The 27,416-nt window shown below is 43.3% G+C and overlaps 1 protein-coding gene across 2 annotated transcripts in view; it reads left to right on the forward strand.

Annotated features, from left to right (window-relative positions):
* The window catches only part of Tbc1d9 (TBC1 domain family, member 9 (with GRAM domain)), a gene marked incomplete in the record, with an annotated part of 109,879 nt that overhangs the window by 55,112 nt on the left and 27,351 nt on the right, over positions 1–27,416 (forward strand). Inside the window, 7 exon segments of one of the 2 annotated variants that reach the window (XM_005400866.2) lie at positions 5,136–5,254; positions 13,420–13,648; positions 14,042–14,303; positions 16,166–16,373; positions 21,044–21,250; positions 22,560–22,733; positions 23,292–23,442. In XM_005400866.2, coding sequence (XP_005400923.1) covers positions 5,136–5,254; positions 13,420–13,648; positions 14,042–14,303; positions 16,166–16,373; positions 21,044–21,250; positions 22,560–22,733; positions 23,292–23,442 — 1,350 coding nt within the window. 2 annotated transcript variants of the gene reach the window in all.

The raw sequence follows: 27,416 nt of genomic DNA on the forward strand, positions 1-27,416 counted from the left end.
AGAAGACGTTAAAACTAGATGTGTTCTCAGGATAGCTGTGTGAGCATGCCATACGTGATGTAAATTAAGTGAGGTACCTGGCCTTAGGAGGTGCAGTAACGGAGAACATTATCCTTATTATCGTATTTAGCATCAATTAGCTGTGAATTTTGAAAAGGTAGATTTCCTCCTTGTTCCTAAAAGTGTTTCCAGTCACAGTACTATTTTAGGGTTTTGTCTTTTCCCCTCTCCAAATATAACTTGGTAGTTTTTATGAGCATGGAGAATACAGTAGTGGTTTTGTAAATACAGGGTAAGTAGTCCCTGCTTCAGGTTGGAGGGTGCTGACTACTCTTACCTTAAAGTTTGAAATTAACATCTCTATGCTATGGTTGTATTTGGATAAAACTCTTAAAATAGACCGTTTTTTCATTTAGTTCCCTTTATTTGAGTAACTTAAAATGCTTTTCTTTGGAGGATTGAATTTGCTTAGTGACCCATACAGCTTGCTCTGGAAATGAAAATACGACATTAGCTGTTTTTTAATCCTTAGGTTTAGTGGGTTTTTGTTTTGGTTTGTATCATGTATAGTTTTTCTGTATATCCATACAAATTGACATTTTGCCATGTATGTCTGCACACTCATCATCAAAGAGAATTCAACATTTTTTTTTCTTTGTCTTCTTGAGACAAGATCTCAATGTGCAGTTTAGGCTGACCTTGAGCTCATTTTGTAGCCCAGGCTGGTCTCAAACTTGGAACAGTCCTCTTGCCTCAGCCTCCTGAGTGCTGGGATTACAGGCGTGCAAATTTACCATTTTGGATATTGTGGAATTCAAGTTTTTACATCAGTGCTGCAGTCTCAGAACCAAAATGTATCACTTGCCATGCATCACAGGAGAATTATCCACAAATGTTTAGGAATAGGCCTTGTTCTTGGTCCTCGAATGCCAGACATGATAAAAGTCATTCATTGGTCTGTCGTAAGGCTTCTATTTCAACTGGGCTTCATGTGCTCCAAGATACATTTCAGATTACATGAGCAGTTAGACTAGGATCGTTTAGTATTTCCCACCATCATTTAATATTTACCCTGACACATGTAAGAACTGTGACTGGTGTCCTGAAAAAATGACTCTATATGATAAAGATGCTTATTTTTTCGAAATTAATGTCTAAGTAACCTTAAGCCCATCAGATGTTGATCTAGTTTTTGTCATTGGAGAGTGCTGTAACTCGGGTCTCCTGGTGGATTCGTATGTCCTATCCTAGCTTTCTTTGTTGTTCCAAATAGGCTTGATTTTCCTGCTTTCTTTCTATAAATGGGTCCTTTCCAGAAAATCAACAGCGAAGCCCTTTCTTGTCTTCTGAGCTCTAACACATTTTGCACAAACTGCTGAGGAAACATGTCATACATATAAACTGCGGTCCACATAGGCAGGAGCAGTCTCTTTTTGTGTCCTGGCGAAAGAATTTCGTGTTACCTCACTTTAAACAACAATAACAACAACAACGAAAAGTTTCAAGATCTCAGTTCTTGTAGCACCTGTACTTACTGAAAAATGAAAGAGCCAGTTACGAGGAACATTTTAAGATTCAAACTTGTTTCTTTTGAAGGCTCGCTGGTTCCTAAAGTGTGCTCCAGAAAAGGGTGCAAATGTTCCCACAGTATTTGGGACATGTGCTCTGAGGGCTCTGAGAGATAACTTGGACCCTTTGCTTGTCCTGCAGTGGGAAGTGGACAGGCATGGCTACATGCTCTCAGAAATATTTGTCTGCTGGACTGGCACCTTCAGCATGTATATCATCTGTTAGAGTGAATCCAGTCCTGCTTGATAGATACCCTCATACTTCTGGTCTCTAGAACCCCAGGCCAAACACCTGTTGCTCTTTGTTCTCTGTACCGTTAGGAAAGTGTCCAGACTAAATGTAAGTAGAAAGGGTACTTGTACACTATTATCCCATAGTTCAAATCCTGTGGATGATTTGCCATTAGCCGTTTCTTTCCTCAAAGGGATATGAAATCATACAGTAATCATTTCATATAATGCCATACTAGTTATTCCTTACCTGAAACCCAGTCTTCTGGCATTCCTGGGATCTTAGCCAGAAAACCTTTTGTTAGCACAGAAGCAGGCAAAGCATCCAGTGCCGGAGACCCTAACCCCGTGCACAGCAGGGAGTGGCTGGAGAGGACCCCGATGGATACAGGAGAAATGACAGGAGAACAGCGTTGGGAGTGGGGCCCTGCGGCAGTAATGAGGCTGAAACACAGGCACTGCGTCTCCAGAGGCGGGCAGTAGAGGAAGGAGCCACTGGTGAAACATGCCGGATGAGGGAGGCAGGGGGTTGCGGGAAAGATGGACACTGGTGCAGCGCGGGTGGGCCTGGGGCAGCGGAGAAGGCAGCAGGTGGGAAGCAGCGGCAGCAAGTCTGGGCCTCACTGCGAGACTCCTCAGATGACGCTAGTCACACAGCACAGACGACAGCGGTCCCCTGCGGTTACAGTGGAGCTGAAGAATCCTTTCAGGGAAGTGACCATGGAGCCTGTGTAAGTGAGCCTGTTCAGGTGTAGTTAGCTAGGCCTGTCCTTAGCACTGTGCCACAGTCGCTACAGCGTTAGCACGGTGCGCAGTGTACGACTGGGAGCCTGTGAGCGATAGGCTGTATCCCACGGCCTGCGTGCACAGCAGGGTTTATGTTCGTTCACTGCAAGATCTTCGCACAACGACACAGTCACGTGACGCTGCATTGCTGAAAGCATATCCCCATAATTAAGTGACGCATAGTGTGTGTGAAGATGGAGTGGGAAATGCATCAGCCTCTTGGACCTTTGCGTGAGCCGTGGAGGTGTGAGTACATAATTGCTGAACGAGTGTGTGCACGCACACAGCATTTCTACTGTGTGTGTAACAGATGAGTGGATGTGAATGTGCGCTCCCTGTGCAACGCTGAAGCCTCTGCCCCACATCTGTACTCGGGCGTTTTCACCTGTGACAGCCAGGAAGTGATGAGGTGGAGCTGGAGGTTGGGTTAGAGTCTGCGACAGGTGCAGCAGGGAACTGAAAGTCACGCTCACGCTGGGATCGCCTGGTGAAAGGCTGACTGTGATGAGACCCGGTTGAGAATCATGGCTGAGCCGGGCTCAAGCTCCAGAAGGGCCATCTGCGGTCCACATAGGCAGGAGCAGAGAAAAGGCAAAATCAGAGGCTGGGAATCATGCCCAGCGGGCTTGCAGAGACTTGGCAGTCCTGCGGTCCCCAGGAGCACCTCTGTCCTCTGTGCAGGACATCTGACACTGCCAGCAAGCAGATGGGACCGCGGGGGGGAGGGCGCGGGGCTGGCACTCGTCCCGGATGGAGCTCTCCGTATCTGCAGCGCATCGCAGCTCATGGTGGTAGTGACCTCTTCCCAGAAGGATATTTGGAGAATGTTTCAGTTGCTACTTAAAATGTTTAACTTGAAAATGTTTTAAAGCTCTCTGGACAACTCAGCAAATTGGCTCATATCCTAAATATTCCGAATAGGCTAAACAGGCATTGTAGTTCACGTTTAAAAAGTTATTTTCTACTTTCCCAAGTGTACCGGGAAATGTGATCCTTTGTGACTTTTCACTGCATTTATCTTAGATAAGGTTTGTTTTTAAGTCTGTGTCCACGTGACATGTAAAAAATTTGAAACAGATTAAACGGACTACATCCAACTGAGGGGAGGGCAGTGAGCAGGCGTCGTGAGTTCCAGCTGTCGCTTTGAAGTCATAGTACAGGGTCATCGTGTTGCTGTTTCCACACACGGTGGACTGGCCTCAAATAAATGAGCCATGAAAAAATACCCGTGGAGAGGAGCAGACCGTCTTTTCTTCAGTGTTTTTCCAGGACTGCTCCCCACAACGAAGTCTGCTTTGTAGTTCCTGTGTAAGCCCCCATTGAAGAAGTTTTATTTATTTTTCATGTTGGGGATGAACCCAGGACTTCCTACCTGCTAAGCAAGTGCTGTACTGCTCGGCCATAAGCACCCTCTGCAGGCAGTTTAGTGTTTACTTTTAGAAAGAAAATGAACTCGGGTTTTCTGCTGTTGATGCTTTCCTCAAACAGTGTGTCTGAAACCCGCCAGGCACACTCTCATTCTCTTAAGAGATTTTGCTTCTCCGGCCGGAGTTCTGAGTATGACTGTAGATACGTTTGTGTCTCCCACCTTTCTTCCTTTGTCAGGAATCAGAGTGAGGTTCTGGGCTGTCTCAAATTACTGCTGAGAAAGAACAGAGAGGAAAGACACTTAAGAAATCAATTAAAAGATAACTTGGAAATCTAAGCTGGTTAAGGGTGAAATCAATGAACTCACAAAATCATTCTTGAGTTCTGAAATAAGTGATACATCCAGTTTATATGTATGACATCCATAACTTTGGGAAATATTTTTGTGTAAGATCAGTAGCAATCAGAAAGGAAATTTATTTAATATTTTCTGACTGCATCTTGAGAGCACCCATGTTCTGGCATGCGGTGCAGGCAGAAAGCAGGGTGCTGGTTATACCGTTTATATTTCACATTAGGAGTGTTTAAATTTGGGGGTTGCCGGGTGAAGTGATGTATGATCCTCATTCCTGACAAAAATGCAGCGCCTTGGTTGGAAGCTGAAGGGATGAGCTCATCCCATTGCGTCTCCAGGCAGCTGCGCTAGTGAGAGCCGTCTGCTGCACCCGAGCGCTGGTCCATTTTCACATCTCATTCATAATTGAAGTGAGCAAAGGGGATTTTTTGCCCATTCTAGGAGAGGTTTCATCAGCCCTGTAATGGCACCACAGCTCTCTTAGTATTACAGCTTAACAACGGAAACTGTGTATCATAACAAGCTCTGTTACCCTGTGAAGTGCACATTATAAGCAGGAGAAAAGAGAAGCAATAACTCCCAGGCCAGAAAAGCAGATGTGGGATGCAGTGCCGCCTTCTACCCCGAGCCAGGGTCCCGAATGTTTCTGCGCTCACCTGACAGACAGGGTTGTATGTCTCCCGGGGGAAAGGCAGTGGTTTTAACAAAGGCAAAGCTCTTGGAAAGATACCGTCTCCTTTGGCTGCATCATGTGTTGATGAAGGGCCCTGGGTTTTTAAGATATCACGGTCATGGAAGCTGACATTATCCCGTTTCCATTCGGACAGGAGGTTCCAGGAAGGAGATCACAGAGCACTGGGAATGGCTGGAGCAGAATCTGCTGCAGACACTGTCCATCTTTGAAAATGAGAACGATATCACCACGTTCGTGAGAGGAAAGATACAGGTAGCGGTGTTTTATCTTTTTTTTTTTTTTTTAAAGAAAGAACAAAGACCATTTTTAATTGAAAATAACTTCAAGTTTACAGAAATGGTGCAAAAATAAGGACCAGGTAAAACACACCCATTTACCCTTTACCTAAACTTACCTTTTGTCAGCATTTTTACCCCATTTTCTTTATCATTCGTGTGTCCACTTCTCTATTTGAGAGTATTTTCCTAATTATTTCAGTGTCTATCTTCTAAGAGTAGAGGTTCTCTATGAAATACTATCATTATCAATTGCATCATTTAATATATATAAATTTAACATTATTACACTTTAATAGTTGACACAGAGTCTTACTGTAATTGGCTGAATTATGACTTTTATAGTTTTTTAAACAATTTTTCATTCCAGTGCAGGATTCAGTTCAGGAACCTGTTGCATTTGGTTTTCATGTCTTTAGTCTCTTTGAGTCTTGAAGATTTCCATGCCTTCCTTCTCTTTTATGACATGAGTGTCATTGAAGTATGCAGTTCTGTTATTTTTTAAAGCAACAGTTTTCATTGGGTATTTGTCAGATGTTTTCCCTCCGATTCAATTCGGAGTAAGCATTCCCAGGTGGAGAGCACAGGAGTGACCTTACATCCTTCTCAAGGGATCGTTTCTGGAGGCTCCTGGCACTCGGTCTGCCCCCTCTGTGGTGTTATAAGCTCAGTCAAGGTGCTGTCCCGTTTCTTCACTGTGGAGTGACCCATTCTGTCTTTTCAAGTAATAAATAATTTTCTGTAGGAAAACATGTTAACGCTATCCATATATGTAGCCCATTCCTTGTCAAACTTTCTCTTTTGATTTAGCATGCAGTTAATGACTTTTTAATCAGCCGATCTTTGCCGTGATGCTTTGCGGCATGATGCCTGTAGGAAGGGATGGTTTTCCAGTTCCAGCAGCCTCTCTCGTTTTCAGGTTGGCAACTGCGGTTCTGTGAGCGAGAGCCTTCCCTCATTTACTTACTATTGATGGGGACTCCTCAGTATCTGTTGTTTGTATTACTGGACTTAATTACTTTGGTACTCCTGCTTGACATAGCTTCAGGGCCCCTTGTCAGTTCTTTTGCTGTTCCTGGGGTGCATTCCATTTTTGTTGAGTACTTGTTTATGTCTTCCAGGCTCAGTTTGTACTGTCCCTGTCCTGTTTACTTTTGTGTACTTTCAGTTTTAGATTCCTTTTGTTTCCCAGCATTATTCGCTTTATTATCTTTTTTGAATGTAGAAAATAACAACATGCTTCCAGAAGTCAAAAAGTATTATTCCCTTTTGCATCCTGCCATCCTTTTCTCTACGAAGTCCCCCAAAGTGGATCAACTTCATTGCTTTCCAGTTTACTCTTCCTGCTTCTTTTTGTAAAAATGAGCAGATGTATGTTTCCCATTTGCTGTTAATTCTTACTTGTAGACTCCACATATGTATGCTGCTTTGCATTTTTTTTTTCACTTAAAATCTACCAGTCACATACCATATCAGTTCACAGAATGGTTCCACATATTTTACCATTTTAATAGTTCCGTTCCTTAAATTTTAAAACGCTTTTTAGATTCACAGGCATACAAAAATAGTAGAGAATTTCCATATATTCTATGCTGAGCTTCTCTTAAAGTTAACATCGTACATAACTATGGTACCTTTGTCAAAACTAAGAAATTAACATTGATGCAGTACTATTAGTGAACCTACAGACTTTATTTGAATTTTATCTGTTTCTAATCCCATGTCTTTTTCCCATTCCACAATACAGGATCCCACATTTCTTTTGTTTTTCTTATTCTTTTTTTACATCTGTGTATCAGTGAGTACATACAGTGACTAATTCAGAGACTCATCTGTGCTTGGATATTTAGGTAGTTTCTAATATTTTGCAACCAAAAAAACTTCTACACATATATTTTTTTCATGTGTACTGTCTTAGTCAACTTTCCCATGGCTGGGACAAAAATACCTGACGTAATACAATTTAAAGGAGGAAAGACATATTTGGCCCACAGTTTTAAAGGGTTTATAGTCCATGGTTAGCTGACTCCAAGACAGAAATCAAATGACGTAAAGACCTGGTTGAGGAAATATGCTCAACACATGGCAGCCAGCAAGCAGAGAGAGACAGAGAAAGGAGGAAGTGGGGACAAGAACACACTCTTCCATGTCACACCCCCAGTGATCCACATTGCCCAGCCATTAGTCAGTGAATGAATCCACTGATGACTACAGTGCACCCATGATAGAATCACCTGCAGAAAGCTTCACCTATGAACACATGAGACCTTTGGCACTACCTTTAAATCTGTCCAAAACATACATGTATTTTTAATATTATTGAGGAAATATTGTGTAAGTTGTATTGGTAAGTTCCAGATCAGAAGATAAATGTATATATTGTTTTGGTGAATATTTCCAAATTCCCCTCTATAGGAGTTGTACCAGTTTACATTCCCACTGGCAAGTATGGGAATGCATCTTTCCCTACAGCCTTACCAACAATGTGAATTATCAGGCTTTTGAGCTTTTGCCAATCCGATGGGAGAGAAATACCTTTTCCATAGTGTTCCAGTTTGTATTTGTGTCATTTATGAGAAGCTGAATATCTTCTCATAAGTTTAAGGGCTATTTTTTTTTATATTTCCATTGGTAAACTGCTCATGTTGTTTATATATTTTGTAGGACTTTTGATCAATTTTTCTTCTTTATATAGAAGGGACATTTGCCTTTTATTGCTGGTATATGTCATAGGTATTTTCCTTCAGTTTGTCATGTATCTTCTGACTTTACACAGGACAGTTTTTGTCTCACACATTTCAAAATTTTTACTTAGCCAATATTAAAAAAAGCTTCTTATGATAGAGTCTGGGATTTTAAACATATTTTAAAAATCTGTCTTTTTACCCAGGGTAAGGAGGAGTTGTAGGAAGTATTCTGACAAAGTGGTTCTCCTTAAAATTCCACAGAGAGTCAGTTTTGTTTTATTTTTGTACTTTGCTAAACTTTTACACAAACTTGTAATTTTAGAATCAGAAAAGGAGACGAATGGAATCTCTACTTTCTGGGGTCTGACTTTTTGAAGGGAGAGAGCTGAATTTGAATGACCATTCAAATGAGGGCCACAGGAGTACAAAAACTCACGTAACACCAGCCTCTTCCTCCGTTTCTGCCCTCCCTACCCTCATAAACAAAGGAGTGTTTATGCATTGTGTCAAGATTTATGATGCAGTTTTCTCCTCCATCCTTACCAGAGAGATTAGATTTAAAAGGTAAAAATTGGCTGACAGAGACATTGGAAAGTATCACTGAATGAGAGGCAACTTCCAGATTTAAAAAAGAATAAAAAATAATTGAGAGCTGTCTTGTTGATGAAACCTAGTTTTATAGCACCTGCTTTTTACGTCTAAGTGACGTATTTGAATTTCTGTAAACCATGTCAGTGGGGAGGGTCGGAAGTGTCCTAATTGGCCCATGTAGGAGAGCTTGGATGAAAGCAGTCCGCCAGCAAGTATGGGGCAGACGTGGAGATACTTAGCAGCATCTGCATCCCGGGGCCCTGTGGTAGGAACCCTCTTAGACCTCTCAAATATTTTCCTGTTTGGGAAACTGGCACAGAGAAAGAGTTGTAGAAAGAAACCAAAGCTTGAAAGTGACAACAGTTAGGAAAACAAGTGAGTGAATAAATAAATCAAGGGTGAATTATGCCAAATAGCCTTTCTTCTCACCATTTGCTTGCTAAAAAATGTCAGATTTAATTGCTCTGAAACTAATTATGAGGAGGAATTGCTATTAATGCAATTATGTGCGAAAGAATGTCATTCAAGTGCAAATGAATGGTTTATGCTTTCACAGATTGTCCAATAATTGAGAGTCAACAGGCTTATTTTGAGATTTAAATTAACTTTTATAAATTATAAAAGTAATAGGTCAGTACTGAAGCAGCCATGATCCAAATGTTTTATGTAGCATTTGTATATTTCTTCTTAGACTTATACTACGCCTACAATTTGTAATAGTAGTCTCAATGTACACATAATTTACTATACTCTTTTTTACTTGACTACTATTAACTGTATTGCTATGTAAAATATTTGGTATGTTAATAAATGGATGTAAGTCCATAGTTGACTCTATTATTTTTCTTTCTAGAAGTCACTTTAGCATCTTAGACTAGTCGGGACAGGCAGGCACAAACAAAAGTAGAGTTAACATTTTGGTTCGTATACTTTTTCCACAAGTTGTGGAAGTTTTTTGATTTTGTTTTATTTTGAAATAGATAACAAAATATATATTAATGTGTTATGTAGTTAAAACATTCTAATGAGGGCAAAACATTTTAATGGACCTTAGTAAGATCCATTATATTATATACTGTTATATTAGAATCCCTATATGGTTACACATTTCTTATTTTCAGGATTGTGTTTATTTAAGTAGTTTAAAAGAGCCAGGCATGGTGGTGCCTGCCTGTAATCTTAGTATTCTAGGAGGCTGAGGCAGGAGGATCACACGTTTGAATCTGGGCAATTCAGCAGCATGGTGAGATCCTGTCTCAAAATGAAAAAATTTAAAAAGGGACAGGGAATATAGCTCAATGCGAAGATTCTGGCTTCAGTACTCAGAACTGAAAAAAAAATGGTTTAAAAGTTTAATATTTTAATTTTCTGTCTCTGATTGTGAGGTTGAATGTTCTTTCATGTTTGCCAAGTTAACTTTTCTCATTTTTTATCTATCAATACCACTTTGTATATTGAAGTTAATACTGAACCTCCCACATATTTGGACTGTGTTAATTTTCTAAAGTCATTAGGAACTGCTGCCTAGAATTAGTGTGCCCAACTTCTGTTGTGCAGAACCCATAGAACTTAGGGGAAGAGCTATTCCATCCCTTTGTTCAGCCACCCAGTCCTGGCTGAGAAATTACAAAGGTTTGGCATTCTGATCCTGTCTTTTCCTAAAGGTGGAGAAGTTGAAAGCAGGGGTACTGATTAACCCATGTTGAACTTAGTGGGCAAGGCCTGGTCTGTTAGTGTATTAGACCCTGGAATATCTCCCAGTGACATTTCTCAGTTCCATACTCCCATAAATCTCTCAGACTAAGAAACATTTTCTTTTGAAAATTTAAATGCATGTTCTATTTTTTTTTAAATGCATGTTCTAAAATGTGGTCTTCAGCACATCTTTAGATAGCGCAGTCTGAAATGAATGTTTTTCCACTAAAAACCGTAGGGGCATCCTTTGGTCAGCTATCCATCACTCTCGTCTGATTCCTCCTATTGTGGCTGCGGGATGCGCCCCACTGCAGGGGTCCTGGAGAAGCTTAGGCCACGGGGCTCCCCAGGCTCTCTCTGAGGTCCTGGCCATGATGTTGCCTGCAGCCCTCACTGCTGCTGGCTCTTAGTGGCTCTCTTTGTGTTCGTCCATGTACGCATTTATTTCTTCTTTCCTTCTTACACATACATTTTTATTCTCCTCTAAAGGCATTGGCAGCTATGAAATGTTCTTGGTGTATTTGGCATCTGGAGAAAGATTTTTCATGTCTTTTCCTTTCCAAACTGACTTCTCTTCTTCTCTGCCCAGAGACGTGTTTCCCTCTGGTTGTTGGAAGCCCCTAATACGCATAGCACTCTCCCAAAGCCTGCTTGTCTTTGAAATAGCCTGGGCCAAAATTGGTTTCCTCTCGCCTTTATCAAGCTTCATATCTCTGTTCTATCAGTGGAGTAGTATCAGAAGAGATTAGAGGAAAAGAACTTCATTAGAAATATTCTCCCATTACTACTTCCAGTGTCAGTCAGACTGTGTCATCCTGCGTGATGACAGATGGGAACCAGGGACTTGGTTCATGACTACCTAAGCCTTGTCAGCTCTGAGACAATTACAGATTTAAAATATGCCATTCTCAATTATACAATAAAGGCCAAGGTATGGCCCCGTCAGACACATTCTAATTTGGGAAGGCAACAAATTATTTTAATATTTTATTGGATATTCTTTAGGTGCTGGATACTAGGGATGAAAAATGTTGAAGGCACTCATTATTTTGGGCACTCATATTTAATGGCAGACAAAATTTTGCCAGCATAGAAGTAGGAGACAGTCTAGGTAAAGTCGGCTTAGTTTCTCAGGGAACATCATCTTTACGCCATGCCTGGCAAATTTGGTGTGAGAATCGTTGTGCCTTCTTTTTGCTTTCATTGATGGTCCGTGGAAGTTTTCAAGGTGGGAAGCTCAGATCTGTGTTCCAAAAGAGGCCATCGAGAATCAGCGTATGTGAAGGAGTCCTGACAGAAGAGCAGGAAACCATCGCAGTAATTCCATCGTAATAATACGTCTGCTCTGTGTGGACCATGTGCCTGGGCTGCGCTTCCTAGTAGAAGGGGTTGAAGACTTGTCATGGGATTGTGTTTGCATTCGTAAGGCTACTGTGCCATTGTAATAGTTCCGATTCTCATTTTTTATTGAGCATTTAGCAACGGGAGGGGCCGAGGAAGACTGAAACCTTCCCTCTTGCCATCACACCTCATTACACGACTGCGGGCAACAAAGGGGAGAGGTCTGGGAGTGCAAACAGAATTCAGGGGGCTGGGGATTTAGCTCAGCGGCACAGCGCCTGCCTGGTATGCGCAAGGTCGTGAGTTCGATTCCCAGTACCAGAAAAAAAAAAAAAAACAGAATTCAGGAAATAATTGCAGTACATAATGCTGAATGGGAGCTTGTGAGTTCAATTTCCGTTATGAGAGAGAGAGAAGGGTGGAGGTGGAGGGAGAGAGAGGGACGTACAGAGGGAAGGAGGGGGAGGAGAAAAAAGAAATTGCATACCATTGTTTTTATTCTTTATTTTTCTTTTCTTTAAAATAAAAAATGCTGAAAGAGTTAATAATACGTAATGTGGGGAAAAGAATCATGGCCAAGAGGAGATTTACAGAGAGGCTGGGATTAATTAAGTGAGACTTTGGGACTTACTGTCTTACTCTAGATTTTAGACACACCCAATGGCAGGATCACAGGCAAGAGGACAGGAAAGCATAGGGTTGATGCGTTTAGACCCAGGGCTGGCAGCGCAGAGTTACCCATGGGAAACTTTAGTAGGATGTAATATAGTGAGGAAAATACTACAGGGTTGGTTGGATGCAAAACATACATGGTCTGGAATTCTAGACTAGCGGTAGTCAAGCGTAGTTTTAAGAAGATAAATTTGTAGGAAACAGTAATGTAGTAGAAGTGTAATAGCCCCAAAGCCGGAATTCTAGGCATGATAAAACAGATACAACTTTCTGTCTTCGGGAAAGAGGGGAGCATGGTCAGCTGAGGGGTTTGCCCAGGTCCACACAGACACAAGTGACACCACTGAGACCTGAGCCCACAGCTGTCATGTTGTAAGGGACACGCTTTTCAGGCCTACCTAGAGACCAGAGAAAACAAAGATAAGCTGGGGGATTTGGTGATTACACAAAGGTGGAGTTCAAGGGAGCTTTCTTTTTTTAATCAAGAGCTACAGAAGCCAGTTTTCGGGGAGTTGTGGAGAAATTGAGTAACAGAAATGGCTTCTTAAGCTACTGTGATGATTAAAAAGTGGACTAAACCAGTCACTTGCTATGCAAATATTTCATTTCCTGTCCAGATGTCCACAAAATCCCAATCTAATACAATTTTCACTCTCATTTTCACTGTTCTTCTGGTCAAATGATGACTTGTTCCTTTCTCTAGGCCCCCATGTTATAAATGGCCCTGAGCCAGTGAGTCTGGCCAAGGTATCAGCTGGTGACACGTGTTTGATTTTCCTTTCCTCTCTTGTTCTTTTACGATGATTTTGTTGTTGATTTTGATAAAGGCAGAAAGCGACCTTTGAGACAACCATATCATGATTAGCTTAACAAAAATGCAGGAGATAGCAAAATGCTTACATCTCCTCGTTTGTGAAATATAACTACAAGCGTCATTCCAGATGAGCTTAATAGAATAATTAGCACCAATAAAATCCATACTGTCCTTTGAAAATCAGGACACAAATGCTACTTGCTAATTTGAGGGTTGCCTCTGGACAGAATTCACCACTTTAAAAAAAAAATTCTGGCCTTAGAAATTGTTTCTTTCTTTCCAAGACATGCAACTTTCGTCATATTAACACCAGTTATGTCTCTGTGTTTGATCTTTGATTAGGGCATCATTGCAGAATATAATAAAATCAATGACGTGAAAGAAGATGATGACACAGAGAAGTTCAAAGAGGCCATCGTGAAATTCCACAGGCTGTTCGGGATGCCCGAGGAAGAGAAGCTTGTCAACTACTACTCTTGCAGCTACTGGAAGGGGAAGGTCCCCCGGCAGGGTTGGGTGTACCTCAGTATTAACCACCTGTGCTTTTATTCCTTCCTTATGGGAAGGGAAGGTAAGTGGTGTAGAATTGCAGAGGGATGCTTTGGAAAGTCTGCTCAGGCCTTCCCTGAACTCAAAAACCAAATCACAGTGTCCAAAGTCAATCTGTAAATTTAACTGAGGGCAGTGGGTTGTTTTTGGCTTACCGCTTAACAAGCAAATTCAAGCATTGTCCACTCAATAGTGGGAAGAAGTAGGTCATTAAATAATAAAGACTCACTAAAGGTATAATTAACTTAGTGGACGTGGACTTAAGTCTGTCATACTTGTGCTCTAGAATTTATAGGTTTCAAATATGGCTCCTAAAGTTGAGAAGGCAGTGAAGATGGGCCTGCAGACTGCAGGGCATCTTAAGGTGTGGAGTCCCTCCCCCCTGGCGTTGACCTGGCCTTGTTCTCTCTGTTAGCTAAGCTGGTAATCCGGTGGGTGGACATCACCCAGCTTGAGAAGAACGCCACACTGCTCCTGCCTGATGTGATCAAAGTGAGCACTCGATCCAGCGAGCATTTCTTCTCCGTGTTCCTCAACATCAACGAGACCTTCAAATTAATGGAGCAGCTTGCCAATATAGCCATGAGGCAGCTCTTAGACAACGAGGGCTTTGAACAAGATCGATCCCTGCCCAAACTGAAAAAGAAATCTCCTAAAAAGGTGTCTGCTCTAAAACGGTATGTGATGGGGAATTTAAGTCTGACAGATCTTAGAAAACAAAACCCCATTGGTTCATCCGCTCATTCCTACGTTTATTTTAATCTTTTCTGGACTGGACAACTTCACAGTTTTTGAACACTGTTCTGGACATGGATATAGCAGGAAAAAGACTGCCCAAGGCACCCACCCCCCAATTCAGTAAGAGACAGCCAGAGCACTGCTACACACTGTGCCGGGAACTCGGCTGGTCCCAGGGACAGTGGCGTGTGCACACACTTGGGGAGAGCATGGCCCAGTGGAGCTGCTCTGAATGGGGTCTGCAGAAGGTAGTAGAAGTTACCCTCCCGCACAGTAGGAAGCATATGATAGGCAGAGGGGGCACATGGAGTAGGAAGCACAAGCAAAAAGCACAGAGAAAGTGAGTCCATTCCATGGCTGAAAGGTGGCAGGATGTGAGACGGGGAGAGGTTGCAGAGAAGCCTCCGAGATGTGGGAGGAGAGCCCAGAGCCTGGGAGGGAGCCGTTGATGCTCTCCATAAAGAGTGACTGCACGGAACTGCAATGGGGACGGAAGGAAGAGGGTGTGCAGGGGGTGCGATAGCTCGGCTTCGATTGGGTCGAGTTGCCTGCAGGACATCTCGTTAGAGATGAGTCCGGTAAGAAATGTAAAATTAGAAATCATGGGTGTGCAGGTGGTAATTGGAGTCTGGAAAGAACTTGTAATTAAAGTGTCTTTGGTAATTTGAGACATGTTTTGACACCATGGTAAAGGATAGATCCAGTTAGCTGCAGTGAGTTAAGTAGCAGTGAAAGGCAAGTATTGACTGCCTTTTCCCGAAATTCAATGGAATTCCTTTGGGAGGGGTGGTCGCTTATTTGTAGAATGGCAGACTGCACACAGGACTCAGTGAAGGACGCAGGTGGGAAGTTTATTGGTGAGGGTGGGTATGGGGACGGGAGAGAGTAAAATTTTAAAGTGACCTTTTGTGGAGAAGCATGCTGAGGAGTGCTGATGTGTCTTCCTTTGAAGTGGAGAGGAAGTTGAGTTCCTAGGAGGACCACAGAGGTGATTTCAGGAGAAGGGAGGGAGTTGGAGGGAGTTGGAGGGAGCACGTGCATTCATTCAGCTTTGCTCTGTAGAGCCAGGAACTAGACCCCTGAGGGGCTGCAGCAGAGTGGGCTTGTGGGGAGACGTTTGCACGAGATAAAGAACATGTGAGGGGAGAGCTTATGGACAGCAGAAGGCCCCGTCGGGATGGGAAACCATAGCTGTCCAGGAAGTGGGTTGTTCGTGCAGCTCTGCTGTCCGTTTAGGGCAGGCGGTGGCACCAGCAGACTCGCGTGGCTATTTGCATCTCACTAGGTCTGGCTTTAAAAGATAAGGTTGAAAAAGCACTAGAGAAGAGTAAATGTAATAGCTTCTTTATAAATGACGGCCTCCTTTCAAAGAATATTTTCTCTTAGTGCCTATTAACCTGGCAAAATACTGGGTTTCTTTGTGCCAATTTCATACATGCGTATAACATTCTTATCATATCCATTTCCCTTATTGCCCTGCTTTACACCCTCCACTTCCTTTCCTTTTGTCTAATAATAGTCTCTCTGAAATGATTGCATTCTTTAGAAAGAATGAATTTCCTATTCAGACTTAGTTTTTCCCAGGTGCTCTAACATTTATAGATATTGTCAATTGGCAATACAAGGGAAGAGACCTACACATATGGAAAGAATTCTATGATGCTTTGACAGCCTTAGGTTGGAGTAGCTAAAAGGGTACAGGAGGTGAGTGGTGGGCTGGGGGACCCTCCGTCCCTGCAGCACGTAGAAGGGTTGGAAGCCTCTTTCTTTCGTGAGATGAATTCTAATGTTTGTTTTCCAGTGATCTTGACGCCAGGGCCAAGAGTGAGAGGTACCGTGCCCTTTTCCGGCTGCCGAAAGATGAAAAATTAGATGGCCACACAGACTGTACTCTCTGGACTCCATTCAACAAAATGCACATTTTGGGGCAGATGTTTGTCTCCACAAATTATATCTGCTTTACTAGCAAGGAGGAAAACTTATGTAGCCTCATCATCCCACTCCGTGAGGTAAGTATCTGTCAAAACGGCTGTTGTAGGTGTTTCGTGTGTAATCCTTTCGTGTGCGAACTGCAAATTTTATTTTTTGTATTTATTTATATTTTGCCACCGTTGGCAAATGTTCATAACTTGTTGATGGCATCTGTCACCCTTCATTTGCTGTCATAGCTGTGACTGTAACACCTATGAGATCTTTTCTTCCAGAAACAGCCTGTGTTTGTTGAATGTAGGTTTTATTATTGTTCAGGGGTGGGGTGGTTTATAGCTGCTCAGATAACTGCTATTGAAAAGGTAGCTAATAGCCAGCGCTGGTGGTGGACATCTGTAATCCCAGCACTCTGGGAGCCTGAGGCAAGAAGATTGCCAAGTTCAATCAGAGCTTTGGAAACTTGGTGATTTAGCAAGACTCTGTCTTGAAATAAAAAATAAAAGCAGCTGGGTGTGTAGCTCAGGGATCAATCGAAAGCCCTGGGATCAATCCCTGGGGTAGAGGGGGCTGTTGTTATCAGAGATCTAATAGGAGAGGCCAGGCCCCACGGGAACACCAGGGCAGTCGGGAGGCAGATCCCTGCGATGATTTCCGAGGGATGAAATGCGCTGGACAGGGCAAACAGGCATGGACTGGCTAGCTGGCAGTTTGTGGGGCGAGGTGGCTGCCCTGGGTGTCTGGTCCTTGTCACTGGGGTGGTGTGGGGGGCAGAGGAGTAACGTCCCTGGGTGAGAGTGGTTGGGGTGTGTGTGGTATAGCTCACTCCCTTATAAAAAATAGTGCGTGGGAGTGCCAACCCCTGCCTGAGGGAGATGTTTCCAGAGTCAAGAAAGCCTCAAGATGTTTTAGAATAAAATAAAGAGACCTGAAAGTATCGCTGTGAGGCCCGGCTGCCAGCCCGAGCGCCCGCATTGCTGGAGCCGCAGCTCGCCATGTTAGCATCACTGGGCTGCGTGCTGGTCGCAGCGGCAGACTCCTGAGCCTGGTCCAGATCTTCTGGATCCAAATCACTGCAGGTTTGGGAGTCTCTACTTTAATCCAGTCCCCGCCTGATTCCTCCTACCCAGCAAAGTCTAAGAAAGGATTATCGAGGGGAAGGCTCTGGAGTCACCTGCAGCAAGGCTGTGAAGTCCGGGGGCGACAAGGACTTGGGGTGGGGGGGCGGGGCGGGGCCTGATAGCGCAGTGATCTAAGCTGGCAGTGCCCAGTTACCTGGTTCTTTCCTGGAAGTCAGAAGCTTTGGGCATTTAATCTGAATTAGATGTTAAGAATATTAAAGGGTTCAAGTTTCTCTCTGCCTTCTTTCTTCTTTAAAAATTTAGTTAAGCCAATGTCACACTTTTTTTCTTCTTAAAGAATAATGCATCATTATCGCAGAACAGTGGTGAAAGTACGGGCAGAAAAAGAAGTCACCCCTAGGCCCTCTATTCAGACACAACCACTCCTACTGTGTGATACAGCTTTCTAGGTATTTTCCGTGCTTTGCTACATGCACGTCATTTGTATAATTTAAATACACAACATAGGGGATTTTTAAAACTTATTTCCTTTAAGAGAGTATATATTTTAAACTGTCTCCAGAATCATTAGTCTTCTAAAACATAATTTTTAACGACTACATATTACTCTACTTAAGTGTATAGACATTTATTCATTTACCTATGGTTGGACCTTGTCATTGTTTCTACCTTTTCCCAAGTCATATGTGTAATTTCATTAAGTTATATGTTACGAATTCCCAGAAGCTGATTTGGTAGATGAAAAATAGTGGTGTGCACTATAATCCCAGCACTCAGGAGGCTGAGGCAGGAGGGTTGCCGTGAGTTTGTCCCCGGGTGGACCAGCTGTGAACCTGAGCACATCAGCTCTGTGTCCCCTGAGGAGGCATGAGAGCCTGGGAGCCCCTGTCCAGACCCCACCTCCTGGTCCTCCCCCAGGTCCTGGATTCGGCTAGCTGCTTACACTTTAGTACAATCTAGGACACAGTAATTTGTGACCGCTCTGCACCCTCCCAGTTATGGGGATAATAGTGATAGATGTTCTCAAACTGTCTTCTGCTTGCTGGTTTTCCGTAGCAGGGCAGAGGTCATTCGGCCGGAACGCTGGGTAAATCAGAGGAGAGACCATCTGGGGGTGACATTGAGGAACAAAGCAGGCTGTGGTTTCAGGGTGCAGCCGCAGTTCCTTCCCTCTGACCTGATGAATCACTCAGCTGTGTTGACAGTGGGTTCCTAACCCCAGCTAATGGAAGAGGCAGAGACCTAATGTAACTTTTATTACCTTTAGTAACAATCAGTCAGGAAAGCAGTGGGCCCCCTCGAGTCTGTTCCCACCCTGAGCCCGATGCTTTCTGGAGCTGAGTTAAGCTGGTGGATCGACCGGAGCCTCCCCGGAACATCACACACACTCTATCTGGAAAGGTCACCTCTAGGACTTGTGTGCACTGGGAATTGTTTGATTTAATTTTTAATAAAATGAAATATTGACTGAAGGTGATTCATATGCAGTGCATGTATTGCCTCAAGGCGGAGCAAATCGGCAGACGTTAGACGTTCACACAGAATCGTTGTGCTGTGGATTTTGAAGAAATTACTGGCCGCTAAAGTGATCCAATGAGGTTCCTCATTAGATAGAGATTCCAGATCATTTCTTTTTCTCCCCCAACCGTAAATTGCCTCATAAAGCTTCAGTGTTAACCACCAATGCTTGATTAAATTCTGCTCTATTTTATAAACCACGTTGGAAATGAAATATGCCTTATTGCACTGTAGAAAACTCACGTAGCTCTCTTCTGTCCTGATGGCACAAAGCATAGGTGACAGAATTTTACTAGAACTCACTTGTCAGTGAAAAAATATTTTATAGACTGTGTGAGCATATGCAAGCTTCCTTGGTTCTGTATTCACGATTGAGCTAGGTAAAGGGTTCTTTCCACCTGACTTTGTCAAGAGCCACATGACAGTTTGTGCTTTAGACAAAATTTGAAATCGTAATTCCTTTGGCATCTGTGATTTGGCCCTAGACATTTAACTACCCAAAGAACCAGCAAAAGTTGGATATCAGAAAAAGAACTTTTATAGAACCTTTAAAAATAAGTATTCATGGGCCTGGGAGGTAGCTCAGTGGTGTAGCACTTGCCTGGCAAGCCCAAGGCCCTGGGTTCGATTCCAGGTACCAAAAAAATGAAAAAATGAAAAAATAAAACAAGCATTCACACAAGTGTCATGGCAAAATCCTTTTCATGAAACAGGTTATTTTTTCCATTTGTGTAACAATTTTGCATTAGAGAAAAAAAGAAAGCCTTTATGTGTGTACCCCAGGTATCTTGGGGATTACTTTAAAACATATATTTATAGTTGTACATAAATGATACCTAAATGTATTTATCACATAGATATCATATATATCATATAATGCATGGCACTTGAGGCCATGCAACTTTTTAGACGGCTTCAATATATTCCTTAGGCTTGAATGGGGAAGATTTTTTAAGATTCTGCTTTTGAGGAGATATATTTACATGAAAATGCTGGTATACAAATTAAAGTTGAACCTGTGTAGACCGCTTGCAGACAGAAATGAAGAGGGGAAAACAGACTTTGCATTAGATCTGTAGTTAAGAACCATTGCAACTAAAACAAGTATTTGGCTGGAGAAACAGCTCAGTGGCATAAGCGCCTGCCTGGAAAGTGCAGAGTCCTGAGTTCAATTCCCAGTACCCTCCCACCAAAAAAATCCACAAGTATTTGCCTGGAGATGTTTTTTTCTAATGTGCTTAAGAAAATAGTTTTAATGCATTTATCCTTGCTTCCAGTTGATGAAAATTCTATTACAAGCCACCAGTAGAGGTCTTCAGCTCCGAACTCAGTCTGATGTTTTTCTTTCTGTTCTTACACCATGATAGGCTTCATTGTGTGCACGCGCATGCACACAGACACGCACACACCACACATAGTCTGCTGGTGCAAATAGAGCTGCAAATGAGCTGCTTACGTCCTGTCTGTCTAGGAACGGGTGACTGAACACTTTGGGTGCATAGCCCTGGAGTCTGAGTGAGACCCTTGAAGGCCCAGTGGTGTTTTCAGCATTGTCCTTACATTAAGCTTGATGAAAAGATCATCTGTCGGGGCTGGGGATTTAGCTCAGCGGCAAAAGCGCCTGCCTGGCAAGCGCAAGGTCGTGAGTTCGGTTCCCGGTACCGGAGAAAAAACAAAAAACAAAACAAAACAAAGATCATCTGTCTTAGGAATGGTGCAGCAGCTAGGAGTCCTCTATGAAAAACGCAGGATGCACAACCACGATTTTTCAATCTCGGTAGTACTGATGTTTGCGGCCCCACTTAGAAGACGGCCGCACTTGCCCTGCACTGCAGGGTATTTGGTAGCGTCCTGGCCTCTGCCTACCTGTGACAACCAGAAATGCCTCGATGTTGTAAATGCCTTGGCGCTGGGGCTCGGCCGTCACTCCTAGTGTAAAACCACTGACTTAGACCAGGAAGATAAACTCCTGTTTCACTTGTCCTGACGTTTTGTTTTATTGGAAGAGTTGCAGGGTCTCAGTTTGCTTCTGTGAAACATGAGTGGTTCCCACAGAGCCATCACAATGCCTCGTTCCTCTTTCACTGCCACTCGTCAGCGGTTCTTGGGTCATTCTTGGAGAGTAACGCTCTTTGTTTCACGGTTCTTTCCAGGTGACCATTGTTGAGAAGGCCGACAGCTCCAGTGTGCTCCCGAGTCCTCTGTCCATCAGCACCAGGAACAGGATGACCTTCCTGTTCGCTAATCTGAGAGACAGAGACTTCCTAGTGCAGAGGATCTCAGATTTCCTGCAGCAGACGACATCCAAAATATACTCAGACAGAGAGTTTGCAGGAAGCTACAACAGTTCTGACGATGAGGTCCGTGGGAGCCCCTCCTCCAAGGTGTTGGGGTTTGTCCTCAGAGCATTCACTTGCGTATCTGTTTTGTTAGAACTCTGGGCTCTGAGGTCCAGCGCAGTATCTCAGCAAGATCTTTAAATCTCCAGGAGTTTGTGTTTGGGATCATGGAGCTGGAGGAATCTTTGCAATCATGTGGTCTAAACCTTTTATTCTCTAGGGTCCCACCCCCGCCGCCCCTGGTATCAGGAATCGAACTCACAACCTTGAGCTTGCCAGGCAGGTGCTCTGCCACTGAGCTAAATCCCCAGCCCCTCTGTAGGGTTTTTGTTTTGTTTTTTGTTTTCACTATAACAGTCTCACTATTTAATCCAAGCTGGCCTTGAACTTGTTGAAGGATCAGGCAAGGTTGGCCTGAAACTCATGATCCTTCTGCCTCAGCCTCCCAGAGTGCTGGGCTGATAGGCACACACCAGCACTCCTGGCTCCACTGATGTTATTATTAAGTGCTTTGTCCTGGTCACGTAGCAAGTGACTTGTCCATAAAGGGACATCATTGAGAATGCTATGAAAGTCACTAAAAAGTCTCAGAACTGAAATAAAGCATAATGATGATTTTATTATGATAAAATACCTGCTGGGTTTCTGTTGAGTTAGGTCCTGGACCAACATTCAGGGAAACAGAGCACTGAGAAGATACAGTATGAGGCTAGTTAAAATGATGGAGCAGGGTAGTTTTAGCTGAAACATGCTTTTAGAATAGTACAGTGATCAGGCACAGTGGTAATCCCAGCATGCCTATAATCCCAACACTCAGAAGGCTGAGACAGGAGGATCGCTGTGTGCTTGATGCCACCTGGGCTACATAGTTTAAGACCAACCTAAACTACCTAGCGAGACACTGTCTCAAAAACGAAAAAGAAGGCAAGAGCACACATAACATCCCCATCCCTGTCCATCTGGTGCACTTACATGGGTATTTTGGGGGAAGGAAGTAGAAAGGAAGTGCCGCATCCCTGTCAGTTTCTGATTCAACAGCTGCACTCTCTTATAAATCTGTATAAATCAGAGAGGCAGACGCCAACCACATCTCTGCCCTAATGCATCAAATCTACAGGGAAACCTGCTCCGAGCATTAAAATGCTATGGCTTGTGACCCATGCCGCTGTCCAATCCCAGGCAAATACTGACTTGCTGTGTTCCTTCCGGTTCTGCACAACAGCAGGAAGCGTGTAGGAAAACACAGTGTGGTCACTGATGTCTATCTGGAGGGCCCGGGAGAAGCACGTCCCGGTGCCCGTGTCTTTAGTGTTGTGTCCTCTCTACCCAGCAGGTTTATTCCCGGCCCAGCAGCCTCGTGTCCTCTAGCTCCCAGAGAAGCACGGGCTCTGATGCTGACGGTGAGCGCCAGTTTAACCTAAACGGCAATAGCGTCCCCACGGCCACGCAGACCCTGATGACCATGTATCGGCGGCGATCTCCTGAGGAGTTCAACCCGAAACTGGTGGGTGCCTCCTGTTCTTCCCTGAAACCTTCTATCCTATATTAGAGTAATACTGTTAAAAGTGTTTAATATAAGTAAAATCCTAGGTGTTTGTGGGGATAGAGATTGTCCTCTAAGCGGGGCAGTTTTCATCTAAATAAGTCACAAGGTGGCAGAGTGGCCTAATGGAGGGAGAAAAGACTGTAGAGGGTATGGGTGACTTTTCTGTGTCTGATTTTAACTGTTGTGGAAGTCAGACAATAAGTATAGGGTTTCTCAGCTCACATTAAGAACACAGTAACTCGTGGTCCCTTGGGAGTGTAGACCATAACTTTAACGGGCCTTGTACTGACCCATTTCAGGTTTGTGACTATAGGAAAGCTTCATGGCAGCCAAGGGTATAATAGATGTGTAAAATTGGGGAAGAAGTCCAGGGATTCTGGAGTTTTTTTCTCATTTGCTCTGTCCAGAACTTGACCACTTCATTCAACAGGGAAGATGTTCCCAACTTCTATCAGAATTCTCTTCAGCACCCTCCCGATACTTTGCAGTGAAGTCACGTTGCGTTGTGTCTTTCAGGCCAAAGAATTTTTGAAAGAGCAAGCCTGGAAGATTCACTTTGCTGAGTATGGGCAGGGGGTCTGCATGTACCGCACGGAGAAGACGCGGGCGCTGGTGTTGAAGGGCATCCCGGAGAGCATGCGGGGGGAGCTCTGGCTGCTGCTGTCAGGTATGGCTGCGCTGGTGCCAGGCGTGGGACCCCGGTCTGCTCCCACCTTCCGGCACTGGCCCCGTAGGTCAGAAGTTCTTTTGAGCAGCAACCCCTAGCTCAAAGCTGCATCTTATGTCCTCACCAGAATGGCAAGGGCCATCTGATTGACTCTGCCTTTTGCAAAAATTCAAGAACCCCTTATCCACAGGGGACACCTTCTGCAACTCCTAGTGAATCCACGTTCTGTGTCCCACTTTCCTATAGGGGACGTGGCCTAAGATTCCCAGTGGAAGCCTGAATCCACAGGCAATACCTAGCCCTGCTTATGCTGTTGTTTCCTGTACTTACACACCTGTGATAAAATTTAACTTAAAAATTAAGAAAAGTAGGAGATAAATAAATAAATAGAACAGTTGTAACAATCTACTGCAATAAGTTATTGAACACTTAACGATTTTTTCTATCTGGAATTTTCCAGTTTAATATTTTAGCTCTGTAGATAACCAGCCACTGCTTTCAGAAGTCCTAGAACATACAGTGCATTCTGGGGTTCTTTCCTGTCACAGACATTCCTTTGGGTTTCGCTGGCCCTTTAATTACTAGATATGGCAGTTGCTGGGTAATCACTCTTTTTGAAGGGGGAGTACCAGGAATCCAACTCAAGACCTCACAACTGCCAGGCAGGCATTGTGCCACTGGGCTGAATCCCGGGCCCCTGGGTAATTATTCTGAATAGGGTTTTGTGGCTGTTTTCATATGAACCTGAGATGGTGAAACACAAGTAACATTAGTAAACCCTTTTACTTAAAAAAATGACATTAAAACCAAAAGAATAAGCTTCCAGACTTACAGAAAAGCGTTGTTAAGGAAAATAAAAACCTAAAGGTCTTTCTAACAGTGTTTCGAACTGGTAAAATTGCCTAGAGTGAGATGTAGAAACAGCTCAGAAGTAAAAGGTAGAGTCCTGAAAATGATTGGTTTTATCCTTGTTGTGTAAAGTCAGTTTGTTTCGTCCTCCTCTGCTTGTCTAGTTTTTCATTTTCCATGAATAGACCCACCACAGCTCCTCACTTAAAGCCCCAGTTTGATCAAGCCAAGAAGATCATGACTGTACAGCCACCTCTTGTCTCCCTGTTTGGTGAACTAGTCGCCGTGGCAACCAGATTCTGATCACTGACGTATAAATGAGAAATTCCATTTTTATCCTCTTCATTCAAATTAGATGTTATTTACGACCACATTTTCAATGAAAATGAAACACAAACCAAGCACCGGGAATCCTGTGAGCCACCGCAGGGCACAGTCCTGTTGCAGAAATGCGTTTAGGGCTCACATCTCAGTGTTTACTTTAACAGTGACGGTCTGTGTGCAACCCAAGGGTGACCTGGTCCACACACTGCCCAGAATTCCACACATCCAGCTGTGGGCTGCACATGGACACCAGCTTCCCCACGTGGAGAGCTCAGCGCATCCTAGGGGAGCCCACCTTGGGACTCCCTGTGCTTCCCGTAACCCCGAAGGCCACAGCACCAGGATCCAGGCTCAGTGAGTCCCTTGCAGGGAAGCACAGTACCTTTCTCATGAGGACAAAGCAGAAACCAATTTGATGGTACTATCCGAGAGGCTGCCTTGTCTAGGGCAGGCAGGAGTAGTCAGGCTGGCTTTGCAAAGCCTGTCGGGGACACGGACTGGGCCTTGTGTGTTCTAAGTTATATGTAACTAATATGAAGATAAAACTCAAAATCACTAAAGTATGCAACGAAATGGCTTTTAGTGTATTCACAGAATTGTATAGTGATGGGCACAATTAATTTTAGAACGCTGTCATTATTCCCCAAGAAAACACCTTATACCTTTTATTACCAGTTATTCTGTTTGTCCTCAAGACTCTTCCCATCCACAGGCAACTACTAATCTACTTCCTGTCTGTGCGTATTTGTCTGCTCTGGACATCTCGTGTGAAGGGAGTCTGATGATGTCCAGAGGGTTTTGTGACTGACTTCTTTCACTTAGGATGTTCACAGGCTTCAGTCGTGTTGTGTGTATCAGCATTTCATTCTTTTTTTTTTTTTTGTACTGGGAATCGAACTCATGACCTCAGGCTTGCCAGGCAAGCACTTATGCCACTGAGCTATATCCCTGGCCCAGCATTTCATTCTTTTGATTGCAAATATTACACCTTTTGTGAATATACTAGACTTTATTTATCATCAGTTAGTGAACATTTAGGTTGTTTCTACTCTTTGGGTACTGTGGCTACTATTGGTGCTACAAACATTCATGTGTAAGTTTTGAGTGGACATAAATTTTCGTTAATGTTGAGTATGAACCTGGGAGTGGAATTTCTGGCACATACGCTGGGCTTCTGTTTAAATTTTTAAGGAACTGCTAGGATATTTTCCAAAATTGTTGATTCTTTTCACATTCCCACCAGCAATGTATATATAAGGGTTCCAGTTTCTCAAATCTTCAGCAGCGCTTGTTGTTATTGTTGTTGTTATTATTATTGTTTTGTTGAGAGAGGGTGTTATGATGTGTCTACATCACCCCCCAGAGACTCATCCAGTCATGGAGGTGGGCTTTTCCAGAGGTGGCTGATCTAGAGTGTGTGATTTTTGTTTTGTTTTGTTTTGTTTTTGTTTTTGTTTTGTTTTGTTTTTCCAGTACTGGGAATCGAACTCATGACCTTGCACTTGGCAGGCAGGCGCTGTGCCACTGAGCTAAATCCCCAGCCCCTAGAGTGTGTGATTGATTTATAGTGCAGTGATGAGATTAAGGGTGCCTAGGATTAAGGATTGGTGATTGCTAGATCCATCCACTGATTGGATTGGCACTGCCCTAATCCCAGTAGATTGGATATAATATAAGGGACAGAAAGAAACTTGCCTTCTCTTTCTGTCTTGCTACGCTTTTGCTGTCTTCTGCCGCCATGAATTATTGCCCCTCTGCTATGCCACTCTGCCTTGGATCCAGCCAGTTATGGGCTGAAACCTCTACAAACTGTGAGCTAAATAAACCTTTCCCCCTTTAACTTTGGGTGTTGGGTGTTTTGTCTCAGCAATAAGAGAAAAGTAACTAAGACAGAGGGTCTCACTGTATAGTCCAGACTGGCCTTGAACTAACCCTGTAGCCTAGGCTGACCTCGAACTTGTGGCAGTCCTCCTGCTTGAGCCTCCCAAGTTCTAGGACTACGTATGCATGCCGCCCCACCTGGCTTACCTGTCCTTTTATTATAGTTATCCTGGTGAGTGGTGGTCATTTTTCATTATGGTTTTGATTTAACGACTATCATGTTGAGCCTATTTTCATGGGCTTATTGGCTATTTGTGTATCTTCCTTGTAGAAATATCTACTCTGATGCTTTGTCCAGCTTTAATTAGGTCATTTTTCTTTTGTAAGTTGTAAGAGTTGTAAGAGTTTTGAGGCCTATTTTAGACACAGACCTGTTATCAGATTTTCAAAATTTCTCATTCTGTGGGTTTTTTCACTGAAAAGTAAACTTCGATGCACAAAAATTTAATTTGATGAACTACAGTTTACCTATTTTATTCTTTCGTTGCTGTGGTTTCATGGCATGAAGATTTATGCCTGTGTTTGCAGCTAAGGCTTTTATAGTTTTAGGTCATTGATCCATTTCAAGTTAATTTTTTACTTGGGGTTGGATAATGACCTACTCCATTCTTCTCTTTCTTTCTTTCTTTTTTTTTTTGGTACCGGGGATCAAACTCAGGACCTTGCGCTTGCCAGGCAGGCACTTGTGTCACTGAGCTAAATCCCCAGCCCCTGACCTACTCCATTCTTTTCCATAGGGATATTCATTACTTCAGCATCATCTGTTGAAAGTTGAAAGTCTGTTTTTACCCCTTGAATTGTCTTAGCACCCTTATCAAAAAATAAATGGAGGACCACAAATGTGAGGGGTTCTTCGGTGCTGTCAATTCCAATCCATTGATCTATACCTCTTTTTGCCAAAACCCTCATAATCTTTTTTT

The sequence above is a fragment of the Chinchilla lanigera genome, unplaced genomic scaffold, assembly GCF_000276665.1.
Source record: "Chinchilla lanigera isolate Chin_1 unplaced genomic scaffold, ChiLan1.0 scaffold00070, whole genome shotgun sequence".
In the NCBI taxonomy this organism is placed as follows: domain Eukaryota; kingdom Metazoa; phylum Chordata; class Mammalia; order Rodentia; family Chinchillidae; genus Chinchilla; species Chinchilla lanigera.